The sequence below is a fragment of the Necator americanus genome, chromosome II (assembly GCF_031761385.1).
Source record: "Necator americanus strain Aroian chromosome II, whole genome shotgun sequence".
NCBI classification, from domain to species: Eukaryota; Metazoa; Nematoda; class Chromadorea; order Rhabditida; family Ancylostomatidae; genus Necator; species Necator americanus.
In genome coordinates this window covers 13798874-13822195 of record NC_087372.1, presented here as the reverse complement: position 1 = coordinate 13822195, position 23322 = coordinate 13798874, and the positions used below count along the sequence as shown (strand labels likewise).

General features: G+C 42.9%; 7 protein-coding genes across 10 annotated transcripts in view; 3 read left to right on the top strand and 4 right to left on the bottom strand.

Moving 5' to 3' along the window:
* Positions 1-4832: 4832 nt before the first annotated feature.
* RB195_017754 (uncharacterized protein) lies at positions 4833-5096 on the top strand (the record flags this gene model as incomplete). The annotated part of the gene is made up of 1 exon (XM_064184886.1): positions 4833-5096. One exon carries the CDS (start codon positions 4833-4835, stop codon positions 5094-5096), a length of 264 nt encoding a protein of 87 aa, XP_064040767.1.
* A 4380-nt stretch (positions 5097-9476) lies between these two features.
* Positions 9477-9758, top strand: RB195_017753 (uncharacterized protein; the record flags this gene model as incomplete). Its single annotated transcript, XM_064184885.1, has 1 exon — positions 9477-9758. The coding sequence occupies one exon, from the start codon at positions 9477-9479 to the stop codon at positions 9756-9758; it is 282 nt and encodes a 93-aa protein (XP_064040766.1).
* Positions 9759-9945: 187 nt separating this feature from the next.
* RB195_017751 (uncharacterized protein) lies at positions 9946-10470 on the bottom strand (the record flags this gene model as incomplete). The annotated part of the gene is made up of 1 exon (XM_064184883.1): positions 9946-10470. The coding sequence occupies one exon, from the start codon at positions 10468-10470 to the stop codon at positions 9946-9948; it is 525 nt and encodes a 174-aa protein (XP_064040764.1).
* Positions 10137-10436, bottom strand: RB195_017752 (uncharacterized protein; the record flags this gene model as incomplete). The annotated part of the gene is made up of 1 exon (XM_064184884.1): positions 10137-10436. One exon carries the CDS (start codon positions 10434-10436, stop codon positions 10137-10139), a length of 300 nt encoding a protein of 99 aa, XP_064040765.1.
* A 38-nt stretch (positions 10471-10508) lies between the features above and the next one.
* On the bottom strand, positions 10509-12426 carry RB195_017750 (uncharacterized protein; the record flags this gene model as incomplete). 3 transcript variants are annotated; one of them, XM_064184880.1, is made up of 3 exons in its annotated part: positions 10509-10849; positions 11097-11763; positions 12241-12426. In XM_064184880.1, the coding sequence occupies 3 exons, from the start codon at positions 12424-12426 to the stop codon at positions 10509-10511; spliced, it is 1194 nt and encodes a 397-aa protein (XP_064040761.1). The 3 variants fall into 3 exon arrangements, with proteins under 3 accessions (XP_064040761.1, XP_064040763.1, XP_064040762.1); XM_064184882.1 differs by lacking the exon at positions 12241-12426 and adding an exon at positions 11874-12057 and having other exon boundaries at positions 10914-11795; XM_064184881.1 differs by lacking the exons at positions 10509-10849; positions 11097-11763 and having other exon boundaries at positions 12166-12426.
* A 786-nt stretch (positions 12427-13212) lies between these two features.
* Positions 13213-21982, top strand: RB195_017749 (uncharacterized protein; the record flags this gene model as incomplete). 2 transcript variants are annotated; one of them, XM_064184878.1, is made up of 4 exons in its annotated part: positions 13213-13310; positions 18702-18843; positions 20308-20417; positions 21436-21982. In XM_064184878.1, the coding sequence occupies 4 exons, from the start codon at positions 13213-13215 to the stop codon at positions 21980-21982; spliced, it is 897 nt and encodes a 298-aa protein (XP_064040759.1). The 2 variants fall into 2 exon arrangements, with proteins under 2 accessions (XP_064040759.1, XP_064040760.1); XM_064184879.1 differs by lacking the exons at positions 13213-13310; positions 18702-18843 and having other exon boundaries at positions 20287-20417.
* Positions 21983-22531: 549 nt separating this feature from the next.
* The window catches only part of RB195_017748 (uncharacterized protein), a gene marked incomplete at both ends in the record, with an annotated part of 8356 nt that continues 7565 nt past the window's right edge, over positions 22532-23322 (bottom strand). Inside the window, one exon of the mRNA XM_064184877.1 lies at positions 22532-22618. Within this exon, the coding sequence (XP_064040758.1) occupies positions 22532-22618 (87 nt within the window). The remainder of the gene's footprint in view (positions 22619-23322) is intronic.

Below are 23322 nucleotides of genomic sequence, written 5' to 3'. Positions count from 1 at the left end.
CTAACGTCCTCCCGTTGAATCGGTGAGCACGGGGCCGGATGTTGTTTGTCTCCTTCACTATTCTCCATTTTCTTTTATGCTTCTTAAACTGCTCGTATCCTGTTGCTAGCTCAGGGATCAGCTAATTCGTCATATTAATTTTGATATGATAGAATATGCACTCAAATTCCGGACGAGAAGCATCAGAAACCCATTCCTTCTTTTGGTTTCAATGCATTGCAAGATTCTTCGTAAATAACCTTATTCTACAACTTCTATAAAGGAAAAGGGGTAAAGTTTCTGGCTTTAATCAACCCCCTTGGGATGCACCCTCACGTTCACTTTAATTCCCAATCGTTTGAGGTTTATAAACGTGTATCTGGCCTATACAATGACTTGGGGTGGCTAGCCGGTGTGTCAAGTCAGTGTTTTTATCCTCCTAGACAATTCTGGTATCAATGTATCGATCCCGGAGGGAGAGAAGGCTTGGTGAACACAATGGCGGATTTGAACCTGCGATCGATGCAGGAAGCGGAACCTCTAACCGCTACACTACACCTGCCCTTAAGAATTGAAAACTAGAATTAATTTGATAAAGAATAAAGGCACTACCTTGCTGCAGTTCGAGAATTTATTCATCTAATAACACACAAAACTTTCTTAACACTTTTTGTTCCCAATTGTTTTCTAGGTCTGGAAAAAACACTCACAGCGTAATCCTCACCCGAAACTTTACTCATGCCCACCAGTACACATCAACATTTAGCCGTCAATTCTGAGAATTCTGATAGAATGAGTCTATCTGTCCCCGTTGTAGGCAAAACAGTTCTCTTTTTTTCGATGCTGCTTCAACTACTTCTCTAATACTTTACTACGACTACTTGTCTCTCCTCTAATCTTCTCCAATTTTCGGAATGCTTGAAGCAGTCCTTCCGTGTATTTCAACTGCACTTTTTTTTTCTAAGTTTCGTCGTTCTAAGACAATGATGTTTTCTATGGAAACAACAATCTAAATGCCGCTCATCGCGGAATTAAATTAATATTTCTTCGGTTTTTCTTCCTGTGCTCTATCTCGCCTAGATTTTGCATCGAAGAGGTTCCCCAAGATATGCATAGCATTTAAGCTCGTTTTGATTTCTGGACTGGAGGGATTGACTTCGAACCAGTGTTCTCTTCGTAAACCTTCAATTCACTTTCTTTCCAGTGGTTGGTTCGTAACTAACAATTAAATAATGTACGAATTTCACGTAAAGTATTGCGAAACGCGGTCGATCGTGGTCAGCAAAGAATCTCGGCCGTCAACGATCTAGATTCATGGATACGACACGATTACTTGAAATACAATGGCAGAAAGTTCAAAAACCTTGCAGGAGGCAATTATTCTTTGTCTCGCATTCACCTCCCGTCATTCGCTGATAGGACTCCTTTCAAGACACGGTATATTTACACAAATCAAACTGACGGCCAGGCTTATCCAGTAGTGTCGCTTCTGTGTTCGTGTTCGTAGTTTCCTCATGTCTTTTTGGACCTAAGGGGTCACAGCGGACAAAATGTTCTGTAGATCTTTGAGTAATATGAGACGTTTTCTTTGTTGCAGCATAGCACTGGCTAGGCTCAAGGTAGTTACATTGTCAGATTCAGAGACAATTGGAGCAGATATATCATCGTTGTGATGTGAGCATTCAAGCTAAGACTTTTTTCAAGTTATGTTGATTTCGCTCCTCCGTACCCATGTGTTGTATCCTTCCTCTGGACCTTGAACTCGGTTTAGTTATCCAAGGTTGAGGTGTCAACCCAAACAATCTCAACAATTATGCGTCTTGTTCAACAATCCGGTGAGATGATCCCCGAGCCCTGCCTACGAAGCGTGACGAAAACCTCCCTCTTGATTATGTTATGCTCCTGCTTCATAATGCTGCAGAGAGGCAAACATAGTTTTGATTTTAATTGCTCTTTGTCTACAAATGAAAATAAGAAGATAATTTTTTGAATACCTCTAAAGGTGTGCTACATAACAAAGACACGAAAGATCAGAGCTCACTATAATCTCCAAAATTTACAGCTAATACTGATTCAAGAGACCTTCTTATGAGTTCCTCTTTGTAGCTTGACACTGGGTGCATAAACGACGAAGATAGTCAAAGCTGGCACTGAACCCAATCCCTCATCCGTAAACGTCCGCTTCGGGTTGCTAGTTGTTCGAAAGAGTCGATGTTCATTGCATTACTCGTGACGTTGACAAGGACACCAACTCCACCAACTCCTTCACTGTTGCATTTTCGCAAAGACAGTTTCTCTCCAGTTTCGTGAACGGCGTTCATTGGGTGGCATCGTCTCGTCTTGGTCAGTCCAATGACGTTGTCACTAATCTCCCTAGCTTTCTTTTTCAGATCATCAATGGTCGCTGTGTGGTAAATACAGATCGTCAGCCTAATCCATCTCCGTTTTGGCAGCGTACAAAAACTGAAGACTTCTGCAACCGCCTCCTTGCTGTTGCAAATACTGGTTCAAGAGACCTTCTTATGACTGTATCCTGTACAAAGTTTCAAAAATCATGGGCAGGTTGCAGGCCTTTTGTCTTACGGGGTTTGTTGGAAGAAGTGACGTCTTACCGAAAGGACAAGAGAGATTATTTGTCAGAGGCGATTTCCTTGCACCTCTAATTCACTTGATTGCACGCTTTTCGCCGAAACGATAAGAGTTTGAGAACTGGACGAGAACAAGAGTTCCTCACAACTTTAGCGTAGTCTCCTATCTTCTTTTAATCACCATGTCGCAGTAGATAGTGTATACTAATGAAAGGCCGGTCTCTGTAGTGCAGCAAATGGAACACAGAAGACTGGGGGCGGCTTGCCGGAGTTTAAAGCATTCGGCAGTTCTAAAAGAATAGCTGTTATTATTAAAGACTCTACTTGCTTGCGACTTGCATGCAGATGTTGCTGATAGGAATCATCAGTGTTCTAACAGTCAACAGTTAAATCAATGACTCCGCATTTAATTGGATAACCGAAGTCTGCACAAAGCAGTGAAGCTGTTTCGGGCGGCATATACATACCTTGAGACGCGTAAGTCCTAGCGGGATTAAGTGAAAAAGGGTGCACCGTTACTGTCAAATCCATGCATGATCTCGTGCACAATGGTAGATGCGGTTGATCGTAATTGTATGATTTAAACTGAAAGCAGTAAACGTAGCTAGAAGAGGATGCAGCAAAAAAAAGGGATAGGAATAATTTAGAGCATGCGCTCACAAAAATCTTTCATAATACTAAACAACAGTAGTATAGTATGTAAGGGGCTCGTGTCTAGCCGTTACTTCAGCTACACTCCTAGAACTATAGCAGGACGTGCCAGACTCTTTAAAACTTTTTTATGTTATGTTTGGTTATACTATGTATATTGTATATGTACGTGAATATGAATACGTGAATATATGGACACGCTTATGTTCTGTATTTTCATCCGACATATGTCGCATCAAGTCCCAAAGAAAGTTAGACAAAAGTTAGACAAACAACAAGTTCAACTCACAATGGATAAGTGCTGTGAAAAATGGGTACTTGAAACCAAATGACAGGAATCGAATTTTGTAAATATTTTGAAAACGATGAACCATACGTTGGTGAAGATGTTCTGTTAAAAAAGGAAAAAGCATTACTCTGGAAAACTTGCGCCGCTGTTCCCTTGAACCGTGTTAATATTTTTCGTATTGGAAGCTGCTTCGCGCATCACAATCACTCTTACAATGAGAATTTGGCTAGTGCAATGGCTTATTATGGCACGCCGTCACTAGCAACACAATCCTATGCGTGTTTGCTAATTCAAGACAAATAAGAACCTAGATCCAATTTTTTGGCTGTGACACCTCCATTCGGAGCAATACGGTACGAAGAAATAACCAAGTTGGGAATGCCTTACTATGCTATGGGACCCAAAGATGAAGAACAGTTAAGACAAATTTAGAAGAGTCGGAAATATCTGAATACATTTTTACTCCTGCCAGTCATTCCATAGGCCAACACGTTTTCCAAAACCTCAACGATTACGAATATAATATAATATGATATGTCAGTATAATATGTATATGCCGCCCGCAGCACTGGCGATTTAATCAGAAAAAGAGAGAACCCGAGAACGAAGTTGCATCGCAAAGGACAAAAATACAGCGAAAACGAATAGAGATCAAGAACAAGAGAGTTTAAAATGGTGTAGCAGTAAGGGCAGATGTTATCCAGTTCTCAAACTCTTGTCGTTTCGGCCACAAACATACAATCAAGTGAATTTGAGGTGCGCTTTTGACAAATAATCTCTCTTTGTCCATTCGGAAAGAGGTCACTTCTTCCGACAACCCCCATAAGACCAAAGGCCTGCAACCAGCCTATGATTTTGAAAACTTTGTACACGATGCGGTCATAAGAAGGTCTCTTGAACCAGTATTAGCAACAGCAAGGAGGCGCTTGCAGAAGTCCTAAGCTTCTGTACGCTGCCGAAACGGAGATGGATTAGGCTGACAATCTGTATTTACAACACATCGGAAGCGGCCATTGATGATCTGAAAATGAAAGCTAGGGAAATTAGTGACAACATCATTGGACTGACCAAGAAGAGACGATGTCATCTAATGAACGCCGTTCACGAAACTAGAGAGAAACTGTCTTTGCAACAGTGAAGGAGCTGGTGGAGTTGGTGTCCTCGTCAACACGAGTAATGCAATGAACATCGACTCTTTCGAACATCCAGCAACCCGATGCGGACGTTTATGGCTGAGGGGTGTGGTTCAGTGCCAGCATTGACTATCTTCGTCCTTAACACACCCAGTATCAAGCTACAAAGAGGAAGAAGTAGAAGCTTTCTTCATGGACCAGGAGAAGTTCTACAGGGAAGATCATACATTCTACAAGGTTACAGTTGGCGATTTCAATGCTAAAATTGGCTCCAGAAAAATGTGTGAGGATCTTCACATCGGAACTCACGACCATCAATGGATTGAACAGGGGGAGAAGCTTTCCGAGTTTGTCATGGCGACTAAGACCATCCATGGGAATTTGCAATTCAGAAGCCCTCCTCTGTACGCTGGACCGGTGACGGTGGGAGTTACCCGATGGAGTGTACCAAATTGACCACATCATCGTCAGTAATAGTTTTTGCCAGGGAGATGTTGCTGTTGTGTCAATATTCTATGTGGGATAGGACCATCCTCTAAAAATCCTTTGCACGTAGAGGAGAGAAAGTTGCGAGGTTTACAAAGGAAATTTCACGAACAATCGTAGACTTGGACCTCTTCGCTGTGTTTTTCAGCTTTTGGGAAGACGCCGTCGCGAATAGCGTGCACGACGAATATGACCGGCTGGAGGAACATCTTCACGAGGAAAGCGTGAGTTTTAGAGAGGCGCTTGTCTCTGGAACCTCTAGAGCTAATACGGTAACGTGGAGCTGCAGGAGCTGCAGGCAATCTTGAATTCACTTCCGAGCTAGCAATCGTTGCAGAGAAGCGATAAAAGAGGACCTCGAACGGAGAAGAACAGAAGTGTTGGCTGAAGTTGCAGACGCAGGAAATAGCATTCGCTAAACTTCGCCAATCGGAAAAAAAAATTACCTCTTTCTGGAACCTAAGGATGGAACAATCATTTCATCAAAGAAGAGAATGAAGAAAATTATACACGACTTTTTCTCCGATCTTTTCGACAACCATGTTCACTACTCTTCTCACCGTCCGAGGGAACAGGGGAATGTCATTTGAGAGGTCCTCTCCATCAAATCCTCAGTACGACATGTACCGCTGTCTTTGGTAAACAGCCGTATGGAAGCCGGTACCGGCAGAATGGACTCTGAACACATAAAGCATCTTTCGAGTGTTCTCAACAACGCTCTGGTAATTTTCTTCTCGTATTATCTATCAAAAGAGAAGGTTGCCAGTTGCCGGAATACCACCAAGACCGTGTTGATAATACAAGAAAAAGAATCAACATGGGACTGGCAATTATTGTTCAATCCACTTGTTGTCAGCTACAACCTCTTTTCAGTAGTAATTCCTAACGGGTTTAAAAGAATATCAGATGAGAAAAAGTAAGCATGCAGAGTTTTGGGAAAGGCTTTTCAGAAGCATTGATTGAAGACAGTCACACTGTTTCGAGCTAAGAAGAGTGTCTACTTTCAGACCATCGATTTAGTAGATGCAGATGCGTTCATAGAAGCCACAAACAGCCGACCTTGTTAACTTACAAGAAATGCGCTTTGAATTATCTATAATCCTCCAGAATTTCACCATTCTTAAAGAACATAATCGGGTTGCACATGATGACACAGTCCTCGTCAAAAATAAAATACTCTACTGCAAAATACTCATAGTCGACGCAATGCGAATTTTTGAATAGGACAGTACAAGAGTGATGGTTGACGAGTGACTGCCGCACCATCTCTGATTTGGTGATGATATCGTTTTCACAACAAAACATCAACTAAACAAAATTAATGCTGACAAATTCCACGAATCGTTTAAAAATATTGGTCCCCAGCTGAACAGTAATGCTTGTGGCAAACGAATGGGCCTTTGATGCGTTCTCCATTCACACTTGACAAAGAGAACGTTTTTGGATGCTTCTGCTTTGTATATCTAAGTCTACAAATGAATAAGATGAGAAGGAAATGAGCTATTTCCGTAAAAAAAATTATTTGAAACGATCATCAAAAACTACGACTAGGAACACAGGGGTCCGTGCTCACCTCTTTCACATCACCTTCCCTCCGCGCTCTTCGGCTTTTTGGGAAGATACCGTCATTGAATGCGTGAACGACGAATATGATCGGCTTGAGGAACATCTTTGCGACTGTACGAGGAAAACAACGAGTTTCAAAGCCAGCAGGAGACGTCTATCTCTGGAACCTCTAGAGCTAATACGTTAGCGTGGAGCTGCAGGCAACCATGAACTCACTTCCGAATTCGCGAGCACGAAATCGATAAAAGAAGACCTTCGCTATGCCTGTCGGGACTTCGCCAATCGGAAAACAAAAATGACCGCCCTTTGGAACTCAGATGAAGCAGCTACAAAATTGGGAAGGGCGACGGAGAAAGTCATTAACGACTACTACTCAGATCTAATCGACAGCCACGACCACTTGGCTGATCATCCACCATATGAGAAAAGATAGACACTTCATTCCAAAAATGCTCCCTTCTAATGTCCGACCTGGCATCGTGTCGCTGAAGTACTTTACCCGGTCCCGACAGAATCAAGTCTGACCATTTGCAGAATCTACCGTCAGTTTTCATCAACACACTGGTGAGGTCTTCAGTCATTATCTGTCGAAATGCAGAGTTATTAATACATGCAAAACCAGCAAGACCGTGCTGTTGTGTAAGAAGGAAGACCCACAGGACATCGGCAACTATCATCCAGTCTAGTTACTGTCTGTCATACGCACCTAGAGAAGTTCGGCAGGGAAGATTACACCTTTTACAATTTTATTTTTGATGATTCGACGCCAAAATTGGCTGCAGAAGCACGCGTGAAGAACAAGAACAGGGACTTACAGCCTACAATTGAAATGCAGAGAGACTCTGAGTTTATCAAGGTGACTAAATCCACTCATGGCAAGATGCAGTTTAGAGGCATTTCTCTACGCGGGACGTTGGAGTCGCTCGATGGAGAATCATGATCATGATTCTCTATCATGCTATGATATAACGGGCTTATTCTGTCACGTGTGTGTCAGTCATGAAATTTGAAAACGGGGTGCGACGGGTCCCATGTCGTTGAGTTGGGGCCTCGACGCCCGATATCCATAAAATGAGGTGCAACGGGTCCACCGGCGTCGGATTGGCGCGCCAGCGTCAGTCAGCTATAATATGGGGTGCGACGGGTCCACCGGCGTCGGATTCCTGTGCCATGGTGTAGAAGTATCGCACAGTAACTCCGTGTGCATGTCGCAAAAGGTAAGTGGAACGTCACAAACGTTTCATAGTAGTATCCACTTTCCGCGTTGCGTTTCACCTCTACGACTCTTTCGTTCTTCAGAAAATGGAAACAGGAATGCTAACTGCTGATTATATAGTAGCCAACTGTTTAGTTGTTTGTTGTTGTTTTAGCCAATTGTTTGATCTGGGACGATGATCTGATGTGGGACGCTATCTTCATCAGTACGATGATGTCATTCACTTCATTTTATGTGAAACGTCACTGTGTGATAACTGTTGGAAGAAACAAAAAAGAAACCTATACTTTGAGTAATGATTCCAAATCGTGTCTATATTAGATTGGTATCGAAAGAGTGCTTAAAGATGAAGTTTGTGTGTTCTCCAAATGTAGAACTGACGCGTTTACTAAGAAAACTATGAATCTTTAGCCTAAATTTTCTTTAAGAAAAAGAAGAAAACGTTGTTAGAAAATCACAATTCTAATTTTACAGAAAATGTCACTATTATTAATTTACTAGTCTGAGCGTCCGGCTAAAGCCGGACTTCGGACTTTCTGTGGTGTTCGTTTCGCTCCTCTTCACTGATCAATGAAAAGCAATATTAGTGCTCTTTTCCATGAAATTACACTTGTGTACCTCTAACAATCTTTCTTGTTCCTTTTTATTATAAACCAAGGCGAAGGATTCCATAGTTTTCATTCTAAATGCGCCAGTTCTACATTTGGAGAACATTCAAACTTCACATTTAAGCACTCCTCCGATACCAATGTAATGTAGACACAATTTCAAAGTACTACTCAAAATTTGGGTATTCCTCCTGTTTCCTAAGAGTTATCAAAGAATGTTGTTTCAGCACAAAATGAAGTGAAAGCTATCATCCTACTGATAGAGATAACGTTCTACGTCAGATCATGTAAACTGTTCGCTACTATTTAAGCAGCCGTTTGCATGCGTGTTCCCACTTTCTAAGGAAGGAATGTTACCAACTTGTGGCAACATGCAAAGAATTACACGGGCGAAGAAGTCATAAAGGTGAGAAGCAACGCGCCCAGTGGCCACGGCTATGAAACGTCCCATTTACCTTTTGCGACATGCACACGAAGGTATTGCGCAACCATTCCGACGCCGGTGGACCCGTCGCAAGTCGTTCTATAGCTGTATGGCGTCGGGGCACCAATCCGACGCCGGTGGACCCGTCGCACCCCCCTTTTTGAATTTCGTAAAAACACACATACACACACACACGTGACAGAATAAGCCCGATATTGTATATCATGGTAATGATTTTCATTAATCATTGATGGCGAGCGGACCGAACAGCACAGAAAATCCGAAGTCCGAAAATCAGAATCTGAAGTCTCGAAGGGCATCCGCGATGCCCTTCGAGACTTAGCCAGTCGCAAGACGAGGATGACTGCTCTCCGGAACCCGAAGGGAACAACCATTGCATCGAGAAGGGGGATGGAGAAAATCATTTACAACTTCTACTCTGATCTCTTCGACAGCCATCCTCACCATCTGAGGGAATGCGGACATGTCATTCCAGAGGTTCTACCGTCCGAAATACGATATGCTATCATGTCTGCATGTCGGTAAGAGATCGTACGGCACCCGGTCCCGACAAAAAAAGACCAGCACACCCGGAAAACCTTCTGCCAGTACTCATCAACACCCTAGCGAGGCTCTTTACACGTTACCTGTTGGAATGCAAAGTTCCCAAACAGTGGAAGACCAGCAAGACCGTGTTGTTGTATAAAAAGGGTCTACATGACATCGGCAACTATCGTCCAATCTACCTACTGTCCGTCACCTACATGCTCTCTACAGGAGTGATCCTAAATCACCTTGATCACCTTGACTCCCGTTGATCTTCGAACTGGTCGAGCGGGCGCCAGTAATTCTTCCGATCGCGTGCCAGAGTAGGCCACTGGTTTCTTCTTTCGCGTGGGACACGAAGAGCATCATATTTTTCTTTGAAGGACTTCGTGAAGAAATCTGACCATCGGGTCGGCGGGCTTCCTGTAGTGCGCTTAATATCGCGCGGAACCCAGTCGCTCACGGCTCTGGTCCAACGTCGTTAAAGCGCATCACGTGTCCGGCCCACCTTATTTTACTTTCCTTGGCAAACGTGGTGGCGTCTCTTATCTTCGATCGCTGACGTAAGAGAGAACTTCGAATCCCATCTCTCACTTGCGTGAAAGGGGACACTCCTAGCATCACTCTCTCAATTGCGCGTTCAATGACGCTCACCGCGTTTTCTTCCTGCTTGCGAAATGCCCAAAAATTTCCAAAGCATAGGTCAAAGCAGGAAGTACGGTGTTGTTGAAGAGGTGAGCACGGAGCCGGGTGTTCCTGGTCTTCTTCACTACATCCTCGATGCTCTTGTACGCTCCCCAAGCCGCTCTTCTCCTCCTGTCCAGCTCGGGGGCCAGGTCGTTCATCATGTTCAGTTCCCGACCCAGATAAACGTAGCTGGTGCATTCGGATATGTTCGTTCCGTTGAGCGTGAATGGAGCATCCGAGACCCATCCGTTCCGCATGAACATCGTCTTTTGTAGATTCAGCTGAAGACCGATGCATCAACATGTTTCGTCGAATTCGGTCAGCATTCGTTCCGCTTAGCTGATGCTAGGTGTTATCAGTACGATGTCATCAGCAAAGCGCAAATGGTGTAGCTGCCGACCATCAACCTTCACTCCCATGTAGTCCCATTCCAACTTTCGCATTGCGTTCTCGAGGGTGGCTGTGAATATTTTGGATGGAATTGTATCTTGTATTGTAATTATTTTGTAGAAGGTGAGTACGGAGTCAACTGAGTCGAAGGCCTTCTTCAAGTCGATGAAGGTGAGACAGAACGGCATCTTGTACTCTCGTGATACCTCGATGAGTTTCGAAACTGTGTGAATGTGGTCAATCGTGCTGAATCCTTTTCGAAACCCTGCTTGCTCACATGGCTGTCCTTCATCCAAGACTTTTCAATCCTATTAAGGATTACTCTTGTAAAAAGCTTGTAGATGACGGACGGTAGGCAGATTGGACGATAGTTGCCGATGTCATGTGGATCTCCCTTTTTATACAACAACACGGTCTTGCTGGTCTTCCACTGTTTAGGAACCTTGCATGAGCCTCGCCAGGGTGTTGATGAGTACTGGCGGAAGGTGTTCTGGTCTTATTCTGTCGGGACCGGGTGCCGTACGATTTCTTACCGACATGATAGCATGTCGTATTTCGAACGGGAGAACCTCTGGAATGACTTGTCCATCTTCCCTCAGATGGTGAGGAGATAAGTGGACATGGCTGTCGAAGAGATGACAGTAGAAATCGTAGATGATTTTCTCCATCCCCCTTCTCGATGCAATGACTGTTCCCTTTGGGTTCCGGAGAGCAGTCATTCTTCGTTCTGCGACTGGCGAAGTCTCGACGGGCATAGCGGATGCTCTGCCCCGCCTCTGCAGCTTCAGCCAGCACTTCTGCTCTTCTCTCTTTAAGGTCTTCCTTTATCGCCTCTCTGCAAAGCCTTGCGAGCTCGGACGTGAGTTCTTGGTTCCCTGCGGCTGGTGCTGCTCCACGCTGGCGTATCAGCTCAAGAGTTTTAAGAGACAGGCGTCTCTTGGTTGTTTTAAAACTCTCAGTCTTCTTCGCGCAGTCGTGAAGGTATTCAGCGAGCTCGTCATATTCCTTATCGATGTTGTCCATTGCGGAATCTTCCCAAAAGCCGGCTAGCGTAGCGAAGAGATCCCAGTTGATGGTAGTCCTGGGATTTCTCTCTCTGAACTTGGCGGCTTTCTCTGCTCTCCTTGTGAAGGAAGATCTTCCTCGGAGGAGGCGATAGTCCGATCCCGTATAGAACTTTGGTACAACAGCGACATCTCCCTGGAAAAACCTATTACTGACGATGATGTGGTCTATTTAATTAGGGTACCCTCCACCGGGTGACTCCCACGTCCAGCGTAGAGAGGAGGGCTTCTGGAATTGCGACTTACCCTGGATGGTCTTAGTCGTCATGATGAACTCGGAGAGCCTCTCCCCCTGGTCATTCCATTGTAGGCCATGGGTCCCGATGTGAAGTTCCTTCGGCGTTCTTCTTGGGCCAACGTTGGCGTTGAAATCGCCAGTTATGACCTTGTAGAAGGCATGGTCTTCTCGGCAGAACTTCTCCAGATCCATATAGAAAGCTTCGACTTCTTCTTCTTCGTAGCTTGATCTTGGAGCGTAAGCGACGAAGATAGTCAAAGTTGGTGTTGGGCCTCATCTTCTCATCCGCAGACGTCCGATTCAGGTCGTAAGTTGTTCAAAAGAGTCGATGTTCTTTGCCATACTCGTGTTGACGAGGACGCCAACTCCACCAACACCTCTACTGTCGCATGTTCCTAAGAACAGTTCTTCTCCAGTTTCATATACGGCGTTGAGAGGGTGACATCGTCTCGTCTCTGTCAGTCCGATGACGTCGTACTTGATCTTCTTGGCTTGCATCATCAGATCTTCGATGGCCCCTTCCGATGCAAGCGTACGTGCGTTATAAGTACAGATCGCCATCCTAGTCCTTTTCCGTTTTGGTAGCCTACATGACTCCTGCAACCCCGTCCTACCCGGCGCTACCGTACCAGGCTTTCCTCCGGAATCAGGAGACTCTTTTCTATTACTGTGTTTTGCGTAAAAATTGAAAAAAAAAATCCCAAATCCAAGACTTTTTCAATCCTAAATAGGATTGAAAAATTCTTGGATGAAGGGCAGTTATGCAAGCAAGCAGGCATTAGAAAAAGATTCAGCACGATTGGCCACACTCACACTCTTTCGAAACTCATCGAGGTATCACGAGAGTACAAAATGCCGCTCTGTCTCATCTTCCTCGACTTGAATAATGCCTTCGACTCAGTTGACTCTGTACTCACCTTTTCAACACCACCGTACTTCCTGCTTTGACCTATGCTTCGGAAACCTGGGCATTTCGCAAGCAGGAAGAAAACGCGGTAAACGTCATTAAACGCACAATTGAGAGAATGATGCTAGGAATATCCCGTTTCACGCAAGTGAGGGACGGGATTCGAAGTTCTCTCCTACGTCAGCGATCGAAGATTAGAGACGCCGCCACTTTTGCCAAGGAAAGTAAAATAAGGTGGGCCGGACACGTGATGCGCTTTAATGACAACCGTTGGACCAGAGCCGTGAGCGACTGGGTTCCCCGCGATATTAAGCGCACTACAGGAAGACCGCCGACCCGATTTTCAGATTTCTTCACGAAGGCCTTCAAAAAAAATTATGATGCTCTTCGTGTCCCAAAAAGAGGAACCAGTGGGCTGCTCTGGCACGCGATCGGGACAAATGGAAGAATTACTGGCTCCCGCTCGACTAGTTCGAAGATCAATGGTAGTCAAGGTGATCAAGGCGAATGGCGAAAGATCTAAAACGGCATCGGATAGGTGCGCCGGGGCTTGAAAGCTATGAAAGAAGGTACGACGGGTCCCACGACGTCAAATTGCTGTGCCGGCGTAGAGGAGAGGTAAAATGTGGCGACACTGGTCCAACGGCGTGGAAAAACTGTTCCTTGGCGCAGTAGTATCGCGCCATAAACGCGTGAAAACCTACTGCAGGTGTTGCATTGTATCTTCATGACTCCTCCGATCTATTTCAATCCACGTTTGTCTCAGATTTGTAACACGCCTTGTACAGAAACTTGAAACACACACGAACGGCTGCTCGCAGTAGCCAACAGCTTATGTGAACTGATGTGGAACTTACCTTTATCAGTACAGTGATGTTGTTCAAGTCATTTTACGTTTAAACATCATTCTGTGATAAGTGTCGGGGAAAACCAGGAAGGAATCAAATACATCGGGAGGAAAACCTACACTTTGAGTAATACTTTCAAATTGTGTCTTTGTTATTATTGTTACCACAAGAGTGATTGATGCTGATGTTTGAATATTCTCCTGATGTGGATCTGAGGGGTTTAGAAAGAAAACTATGGAATCTTTTGCTTTTTTTCGAAGCAGAAGTGCGAATGTTCCCCAAAAGCAGAGCAGACGCGTTTGGAAAGATCGGAATGAAAACAATGGAATCCTTCGCCTTTTTTATATTCAAAAAGATGAAGAAAGTTTTGCTAAAAAAATTCAAGTCTCCACAAAACAGCTGAAGTCCGGTTTTAGGCGGACGTTAGACTAGTATTGACATAATTCGAAAGCATTGCTCGAACTATAATTTTTCTTCCTGTTTTTCCACAACAGTTCTCACAGGATCATGTTTCAACATAAAATGTCGTGAAAGACATCATCCTACTGATAAAGATAGCGTTCTACGTCAGATCATACAAACTGTTCACCGGCATTTAAGCAGGCGTTAGGATGTGTGTTTCCACTTTCTGAAGAAGAAAGTGATAAAAATGGTCATGATATCAACTTGAGGTAAAAGTGCAAGGAAATGGATACGTGGAGGGGTTATAGAGGTGCAACGCAAAACATGCAGTGGCCATAAATATGGAACGTTTACAACGTCTCGTTTACCTTTTTCGACATCCATTCGAAGTTGCTGCGCACTAATTTGACGTAGCGGGAGCCGTCTAACCCTGTTTTATAGCTTTCTGGCGTCGACACACCCAGTCCTGCTAAAGCCCGACTTCAGACTTCTTTGTGGTGTACTCTTCGCTCGCCTTCACCGATCAATTAATCAAAATTGACCAAAAAGCAACAGTTCATTTTCTGTAAAATAACAACTTCGATAGAAATGAAATACAGACGGAATTTGAAAGTATTACTCGAGGTATGGGATTTCTTTCTGTTTTCCTCAACAGCTATCACAGAATGATGTTTGATTTAAAGTGACGAGAACGAAGACATCGTACTGATAAAGATAACGTTTCTCGTCAGAACATGTCAGCTGTTGACTACTATGTAAGCAGCCAGTTTCATTCTTGTTTCCGCTTTCTGAGGAAGGCATATTATTAACCTTAGGCAAAATTGCAACACGGCTTCGAAACGGTTACAACGTGCCATTCTCCTTTTGCGACGTTCACACAAAATTACTGCGCGATGGTACAGCACTATGACGCACCAGTCCGACGGGTGTACGGCTTTGCTTCCTTTCACTTTTATTAGGCGAAGCAAAAAGCAAAGTCTTGATACTGTTTATCTTTGGCAATAATGTTGTACAGTTACAACTTTTATGTTATACGAAAGGATAAGGAGATATAGATAAGTTAGTGCTAACTTTGATTAACCATAATATCCGTAGCGTAGATGACTTGTTATTTATCTCAAAAGCCATGAAAATGTGCTGCCAAGGTTTCCTCAGTTGAGAACACTTGGTGCACGATTCTGCCTCTGTTCGCGTTCCGAGATGATGCAATCTGAGCTCACTCGCATTTTTCATTTTTCATTTTGAGATCAATTCTTTCGGTAGAGAGTAAAACTCACTTTTCGCAAAGATTTCATTCCACATAATAAACTATTACATCACAAAACATGATTTAATCCCCAAGTTACCAAAGTGTCTCTCTGCTTTAATATCAAATTCAACCCAAACGTCTTTGGTTGCACTTCACGAAAGGATAAGGAGAGTAAATCAGAAGAATGCATCAAAATTTGTCCGTGAACTTGCGGGGAGGTTTCCTTATTCGATAACTGCAGAAAAGGCTCCCTTAACCAATGGAGAAGGAAAAAGGAACTCAATGGAAAGGAAGGAATCCTAAGAAGCAGAGAAAGAGAGATAAAATAAACAAATCTAAAAATATCTCAAAAGTGAGTTCATGCTGCTTAATGTGATGTCAGCTACAAAACTCAGAACAAAACAAATTATTATCGAGAGTCTTCTGCGAAGGATGCGAATGCGAAACTAGCGGCTGGAGCCAACCACCCGTTTCCCACGGGATAGATAAGTTGGTAGCAAAATTGCCTGGGAATATGTACTAAAACATTGACTTACTACATAGGGCAATACCCACAAATGATTGTGTAAGCTATACTTACATTAATAGACCTCGAGTTAAAGTTGAACACGTACTTTGATCTCTAGAGTGATCAATTAATGCTATCCTCCTTATTATTCACTTTATACGTTACTTGAAAAGAAACTCAGATCATTTTTCTATCATTTCTGTGTTTATAATTTCTAGTTCCACTTTTTCCATTGTCGTTTCCATGCCCAATTCTTGGTTCCAAAGCCTTAGTGTTTCAAATGTAGGGAAATCGCATGCGAACAAATACGGACTCTAGCATTGGTGATGTCGGTGAGGTTTGCATCTTCACGTCGAAAGTCTTGAAATAATGCGCTTTCTCACGAAAATACGAATCTAATGACCCACGTTGTTGTCAACCTCAGAAACATAGAAGCGGAGGAAACTGACGGTTTCCTTCATTTCTAACTTGTATCTTCCACATTTCTACATTTTCGACGCATATCAGAATCTCTTCTCTTCATCTCCTTATTGGAAGTCTCAATGTCGGACAACAGGTATTTATTTTTTACGTTCTTATACAAATTTCAAATGCCTCTGTTTTCCTCATTCTTATTATTTAGAATGCGTATGGCGTTTCCAAAGTATGACGTTAGTACAGTTGTTACATATTGTGGACCTCAGCATTGATGAGAGTACACAAATTCCTCACTTTCTATTGTTATTTGAAGATGTCACACATCCACTAGCTACCAGAATAGAACCTTCTATCATTAATTTTTTCGATCTTCCCGAAAAACAGCTGAGTAGAATTGAAGATTGAAATGTCTTGGAATTGTACCAATAGCAATATTGTATTGTAATAACAACAATAGATCTTCAAACATATTCATTCAGCGACTGTACATAGACGAATTCGAGTCGTCTGCTCCTATAGATATTTCAAATGTGTAAATGGACCAGTCTCACCTTTTATTCTCTTTTATTGCTTTCTGACGCCGACGCACTGTTTGACCGGAAGCGGTAAAATGCGCTGAGACGGCGGGAGCCGTCCTTTAGCATCGTTTTTTTGTACCACTTTAAGGGGCTGAGACAAATCTTTGACGCCATTGGGCCGGCCTCCCTGCTTTCTTAAATTTTGTTTCACATGCGCACACATGGCACATTGATCCATTTTTATTTACCATGATAACTTGTATCTTAGTTTTGTTAAGTCCTTTCATTCTTGTTCACTTCATCCGAAATTCAGCACCATTCATTTTATCCAGTGGTGGTTGGCATAGTAAGGTTCATTTATCCACATATGGCCAGTTCCGGAAGGTGAGATATAGCAAAGGTATTTAGTAGTGAAGTAGAAGGCTTCCGTAATCTTTGCTCTTCTTATGAAATCTGCGAAACTATTCATTTTTCTGAGTACTCTTTACCGCTAGTAACCGTAGGAAAAGTGAAGAGGGATAAACTTCTGGGTTGCCTTCAAAAGCTTTTTAAATTTCATTGCCGACATGTTAAGCTCTGTTGTTAAAAAACGAAATGTGGTGGGCATGGTTTAGAAATGGATCGATGCTTGCCTTTGCCGTGTTACTACGTCGCCAATGACAGATTGGTGCTCTTGATCTGTCCGTTTTCTAGATTTGTAGAGCGTGTTTTACACTTTAGCAAGACATGCCGTCCGATACAAATGCAAATAACGCAACAAACATTATCTGTTACCAAGAGAAACCAAACACCATACAGATGAGGGACAAAAGGTACCCGCGAAAATCTGCTGACCACTACTGACCTGCTTTCAGAGCCAGCTTGCCTCCACGTATTTACCAATGTGGCTCCACCAGCTAGGCAAGTTCTACGACCACCTCGGGTCACCTAGACCCGCCTTACTACTTCCCTCGAAGTATCGCCGCGCCATGTTCGTTTTAGCGTTGGAAACTGCGAGTCTTGGATAGAGAGGAGTGAAAAACGAATTGACGCAGCAATTTCTGATATACTACATCTTCACAAGACTTAACCTAATAGAATTGAAGACTTGAATGGACATTGGTCCTCAATATTCTCCTTATAAAATTGTATATATTCTTCAAACTCCTTTCTACTTTCTTTCTTCATTTTTGTCTATCCTCTGCATAAACTCATTATGAGAGGTTAGGTGTATTAGAGAAGAGGCCTCTGTACCTTCGGAATGCGGTACAATGCACTTATGCGAGGCATTAATCTCACCTCGTCCGGCGTTGGATGCCATTTTTACTTAGCTAAATGTGCAAAAAGAAGTGCCCAGAAAAGAAAAAAGTAAAGAAATGTAGTATAACTCGATCAGTGGGACACTTGTTTCCCCTCGTATTTCCGAGGATGGTTGTTCATCATTAAGCAATTCAAAACAGAACAAACACATTCACTCATATTTCTGAACGACAATTCACTCAAGTAAACGTGCTGAACAACCTAATTACAACAAAGTTTTCAAGAAGATTTTATCATCAAGGACTTTTCTTTTTTGTTCCAGCACCGTAAGAGCTGCTGGTGCGGCAAAAAAAAGGTGCATTGTAAGAGCAACAGACGCTGCGAAACATGCGGATAAGGTGCTGTGACCGTGACATCAGCGAGATTTAGCACAACCATGCTACTGTAACGATTATGACGCTATCAAGAGCAGCGCGGGTACAATTGTCGATTGTTTATTCGCCTCTTGGATACGCGGCGGCACATTATGTGGGAATCTTGGATCTGGGAAAGTTTTAGTACAGAACAAAGCTCACTTTTTTTTTAAACTGGATTTCGGCATTTCGATGCATGACAAGAATTCATGGAAGTCTACTAAAAGTTGTGCGCAAAATTATACTGAAAATTTCGCATTCTGTGAACCAGAAAACGTGTAGCTGTAGAGTCATGTCACCCTACAACTGAGAAAGAGGAAAATAGAATGTTTCAGATATATTCTCTGGCATATCTTGTTGGTCCTTGTTTATGAAGGATTTAGTAGCGACCTTTGCCGGAAAAATGCAATTGAAATTGAAACATCCAATGGATATAACTCACTCAGCAAACTTTTGAATGCTGCAATCAACTACAGTGTGAGTCTTTATGATTGAACGTGAATTAACACAACGTTAGTAGTTTTTCAATCGTTCTTCCACGGAGCAGTTCAGAAGTCCAAATTTTGCCAGAATATCATTTTCAGCTTGAACGTAAATGCATTACGAAGGTCAAACAAGGCGATGTGGTGAATCCTTTGTAACGCAATCACAGAGTCGACTACCGCCCTTCGAGCTTCTTCTGTTATGGATCTCTAACTCCGGCCAGAGACCGTGCCGACGGTTGAATTGACTCCAAGAAGGACGGATTTTCTGTTTTTGTTGTGCTAGGGCAGGACAGGACACGGCAGGATAAGGTCTGAACACATGAAGAATCTTCCGTGTTTATGTAAAAGAAGAATCCTGGTGACATTGGCAAACATCGCTCAGACTGCTTGTTGTTTGTCAGCTACAAACTACAAACAAAGAGTAATTCCCAGCAGTTTCGAAAGAATATCCAACAAAACGAAGAGGTCTTCAATGCACATAGTCCATTTCAAAAATAATCTAGTGCTCATAGGCGACAACGCAGTGCGAATGTTGAAAAAGGATAGCACAAGAGTGATAGTTGAAACTGACAGCGCACCATCTTTGTTTCAGTGATAATATCGTTCTCATAACCAAACATCAGCTAAACGAATTTAATGCTGACAAATTCGACGAATCGTCCGAAAATATTGGTCTCTAGCTTAACATCAATGTTTATGACAGAAGAGAAAGTCTTTGATTCATTCTCCATTCACACTTGACAGAAAGAAACTTTCCGGATGTTTTGTCTGTCTACATCTAATTCAAAAAATTAATATGATGAGGAGGAAATGAGCGGATTCTGCACATTTTATTTACTAGGAGCACCTAGTGAAGAACACTAGGAACACAGAGCTCCGTACTTCTTTTTTACACCCTTTCCTCCTACTTTGGCCTTTGTTTTAGAAACCCGAGAATTTCGCAAGCAGGAAGAAAGCGTGCCCTGTTTTAGTAAACTCTCAAAGAAAGAGTGATACTAGGAACATCCAGCTTTAAGTGAGAGGAGGGAATCAATGTTCTGTCCTACGCCAGCTATTGAAGATTGGAGACACTGTCACAGCTTGCCAAAGAATGTAAAATAATGTGAACCGTGCACGAGATTCTTTTGAAAGAAGGAGCTGTTGAGCAGCTCTGGTGCGCAATCGGGACAAATGGGAGAATTATTAGTGTCACTCGATTAGTTAATAAAGCGATTAATTGAGATAATCAAGCCGTATTCAGAAGGCTGGGAAGGATGTTGATAATGATGGTTCATTCATTGTTTGATGGTAAATCACACCCAACTCCTCGCCAATTTCCTTATCATGTCAGAGTTTTGGTCAACTATGGCTGGACCGCCTTCTGGGTCTTTTCCTACTTGTAGTCGAGTTTCGACATCACCGTAGACGGCGTAGCCAATGCCTTAACTTCTACATAATGATTACGTGGTATGGGCAGGTGTTGAATAGGAGAGGTCCGGCTGCATGCTCATTGCTTCGACATTGCACTACAGCCAATGGAGCCTTCAATCTCCATGAGGACGATAACTTGGCATCATACTTCTCTGAGTGAGTAGAAACAGTGACTTGATTCATTCGCATCCATTTATCCCGCAAGTCTTTGAATACCAAGCAGTCGTAAGCGATGCTACTAAGAAAGGTAATTCCTGCATATAACTAAAAAATAAGAGCTAGATAATGAGCTTTTGTTGTGTTTCTGAAACTGCTGTGATCAAAAATCAAAATAACTTTTCAATTCAAACTAAATTATTCTACTCTTAGTATCTAATTTATCTAATTAAAAATTATTACTAAAATTATTTCATTTCGTTCAAAATACTCACTTTGGCAGCACTACACCTGCACGAATACAACGTTTCCTCCAATTTTTGAAAGATTAGCTATGCTTGATTTCTGGGATGGTTTTGAGAGCCTATTGCGATGTCACTTTAACCTTCTCAATCGAGTTAAAACGATGATCACGAAGTATTTTGCATTTCGAAAACAGAGTCAGACGGAGACACATCAGGCAATTGAGTCACTGTGGATCGATATGAGTGGAATTTTTGATGAAAAGTCGCAAAGAACCAAAGCCCTGTGAGACGGCGGAAGGAGAAATCAGAAGTTATTTGCCCACAGATCTATCCCCTTGAAAAGTGTTGCTTCACTCAAGCGACTCATAAAGCTCAAGTAGTATCCTTTATTGACAGTTTCAGCAGGCAGAAGGAATTCATAGTGGACAACACAGTGCTAGACGAAGAAAACTGTCCTTGATTTTTGATTGGTTTTGACATGTTTTTTCTACGGCTTCAACTCGCATTTGGCACGAAATTGCGTTCATTGACCAGGTGCCTTCGAACAAACTGCGTAAATCCCCGTCTCATCTTCCGTAATAATGAGTTTGATGACGTTCTAGTAGTCAGAAACCAATTTTTCACTCGCTCTTTTTCGAACAAGATAAACGACAAAAAAAAGAAAACAAACTTGATGCGAAGCGTCTGAGGTCCGAATAACCTTCTAAAATCGATTGAATCGGGCTAATCGAAATTTTTGTGATGTTGCAAGGTCTATAATTGACAAGGTACAGGGTTTATAATCGAGAATGGACGATTTTACAACAGCCATTCCCTGGTATCGACGATTACGTATTCGAGGACTCTTTATCCCAAAGTGACTGGCACATCGAGAAGGGCGCAAACGTGGACTGCGAGAAGCTGCTCAGAGGACTACGAGCCTGTGCTGAGTGCGCCTCGAAGCTGCGCACGACTAACTTGGAGCGAATTTCGAAGACCACCAAGGAATTGTTGGAAAGAAGAAAGACTTTGAAGATTGATCCGAATGCATGGCACATTGAGCCGTTGGTAGCAAACACTAGCTGCAGAAAAGCATTGCAGGAGGATCTTTCGAAATACAGGCAGAAGAAGATTCTGGAAGCAGCGACAAGACGATACTATATCGCGGATGCTTTGCAGTGGATAATGAAGTCACTCCCTTGGGAAGAAAGGGGCATACGCGTTGATGGAAGACTTCTCTCAAACCTTCGTTTTGCAGACGACATCGTTCTTTTTTCGAGGAATACCAATGAAGCACAAACGGTGCTCAACCAATTGAACGAAGCAGGGAAGAGAATATGATTGCGACTAAACTCAAAGAAGACATTTCAGAAAGAACGCCTACTGCGAGGACGGAGGAGTACAACTTGAGGGCTCCCAAATCGTGAAAACTTCGTTATACGTATTGCTCGGGTGTTCTATCAACATCAAAACATATCTATCAACATGGCTCGAAGGAAGAACTGAATAGAAGAATGAGAGCAGCGTGGACAGCACTCGCACCCGTCAGGGAAGCTACGGATCAACTGACAGACCAATATCTTTGTGCCCATCTGTTTGACTCGGCAGTTCTTCCAGCGCTCTCTTACGTAGCAGAGACGTGTACTGACACCGCTGCCACGTCCAGGAAGCTACTTACTACAAACTGAGCCCTCGAAAGATGCCTTTTGAAGTTAAAGCGGCGCACACAGCACCTAGCTGGCTTTTGCAGCTCCGACTTAAGAAGAAAATCCCGTCTTCGCGACCCAGCGGAATATATATAAAAAGCAAAGCATAGATGGGCCGGTCACATTATGTGAAGAATTGACGATAGATGGACCAAAAGTACGCTAGAGTAGATCCCAAGAGATGCTAAACTCCCTCAAGGGGGACTGCCAACGACAAAGGGTGATGCATTCGTTGCACGGATGGACCAGCTGAGAGCCCAGGTGGATACGACTGAAGGACCTCGTCAACGTCACTCACGAAAGTTGAGAACATCTTGGATGACAATGGCGAGGGAAAAAAACATGTGGAAGAGATGCCGACCAGAGCGCTCATCATCATCAACGCTTTCTACCGCTCATCTGAGCATTTCAAAGCAATCAAAAACACTCGTAGAGACAAAGACAATTGTCAGCAAGTGCCTTTTCCAGCATTTTCGACGTTTGGAAGGCTGAAAAAACATTTTGAAAACAAAATTTAATGTCACTTCTTTGCTGACATTTTTTTACTCATTGTAAAAAATCAAAGAATGGACTTTTAGAGGCAAACGTCAGCAAGTGCAACTCATTAATAACTGACGCTCCTGTTATGAAATTTGACACAAATATTAGTAATGGTTCTGCGAACACAACGGGAAAAAAACCTATGCACTTGGATATACCCAAGAGTTTGAAATTGAAAAGGATCACTGCTTTTTGATCGCAGTAGCATAACAAAAGGAATTTCTTTGATTGATATGAAATAAGTGTATGGTGTAGTGCTATAGTAAAAGGTCAGTATTACACTCGCATCGCCGATAGTTGTTTCTAGTAAGAAAGGTCATCAGAGACTTCAGCCTTTTCTCTTCATGCGATTACAAGAGATTCGCTGTGATTAGTCATGTCCAACATTGTAGCAACGTAAACTTAGCTTATGAAGTTTTTCGCGGGTGTGTCGTT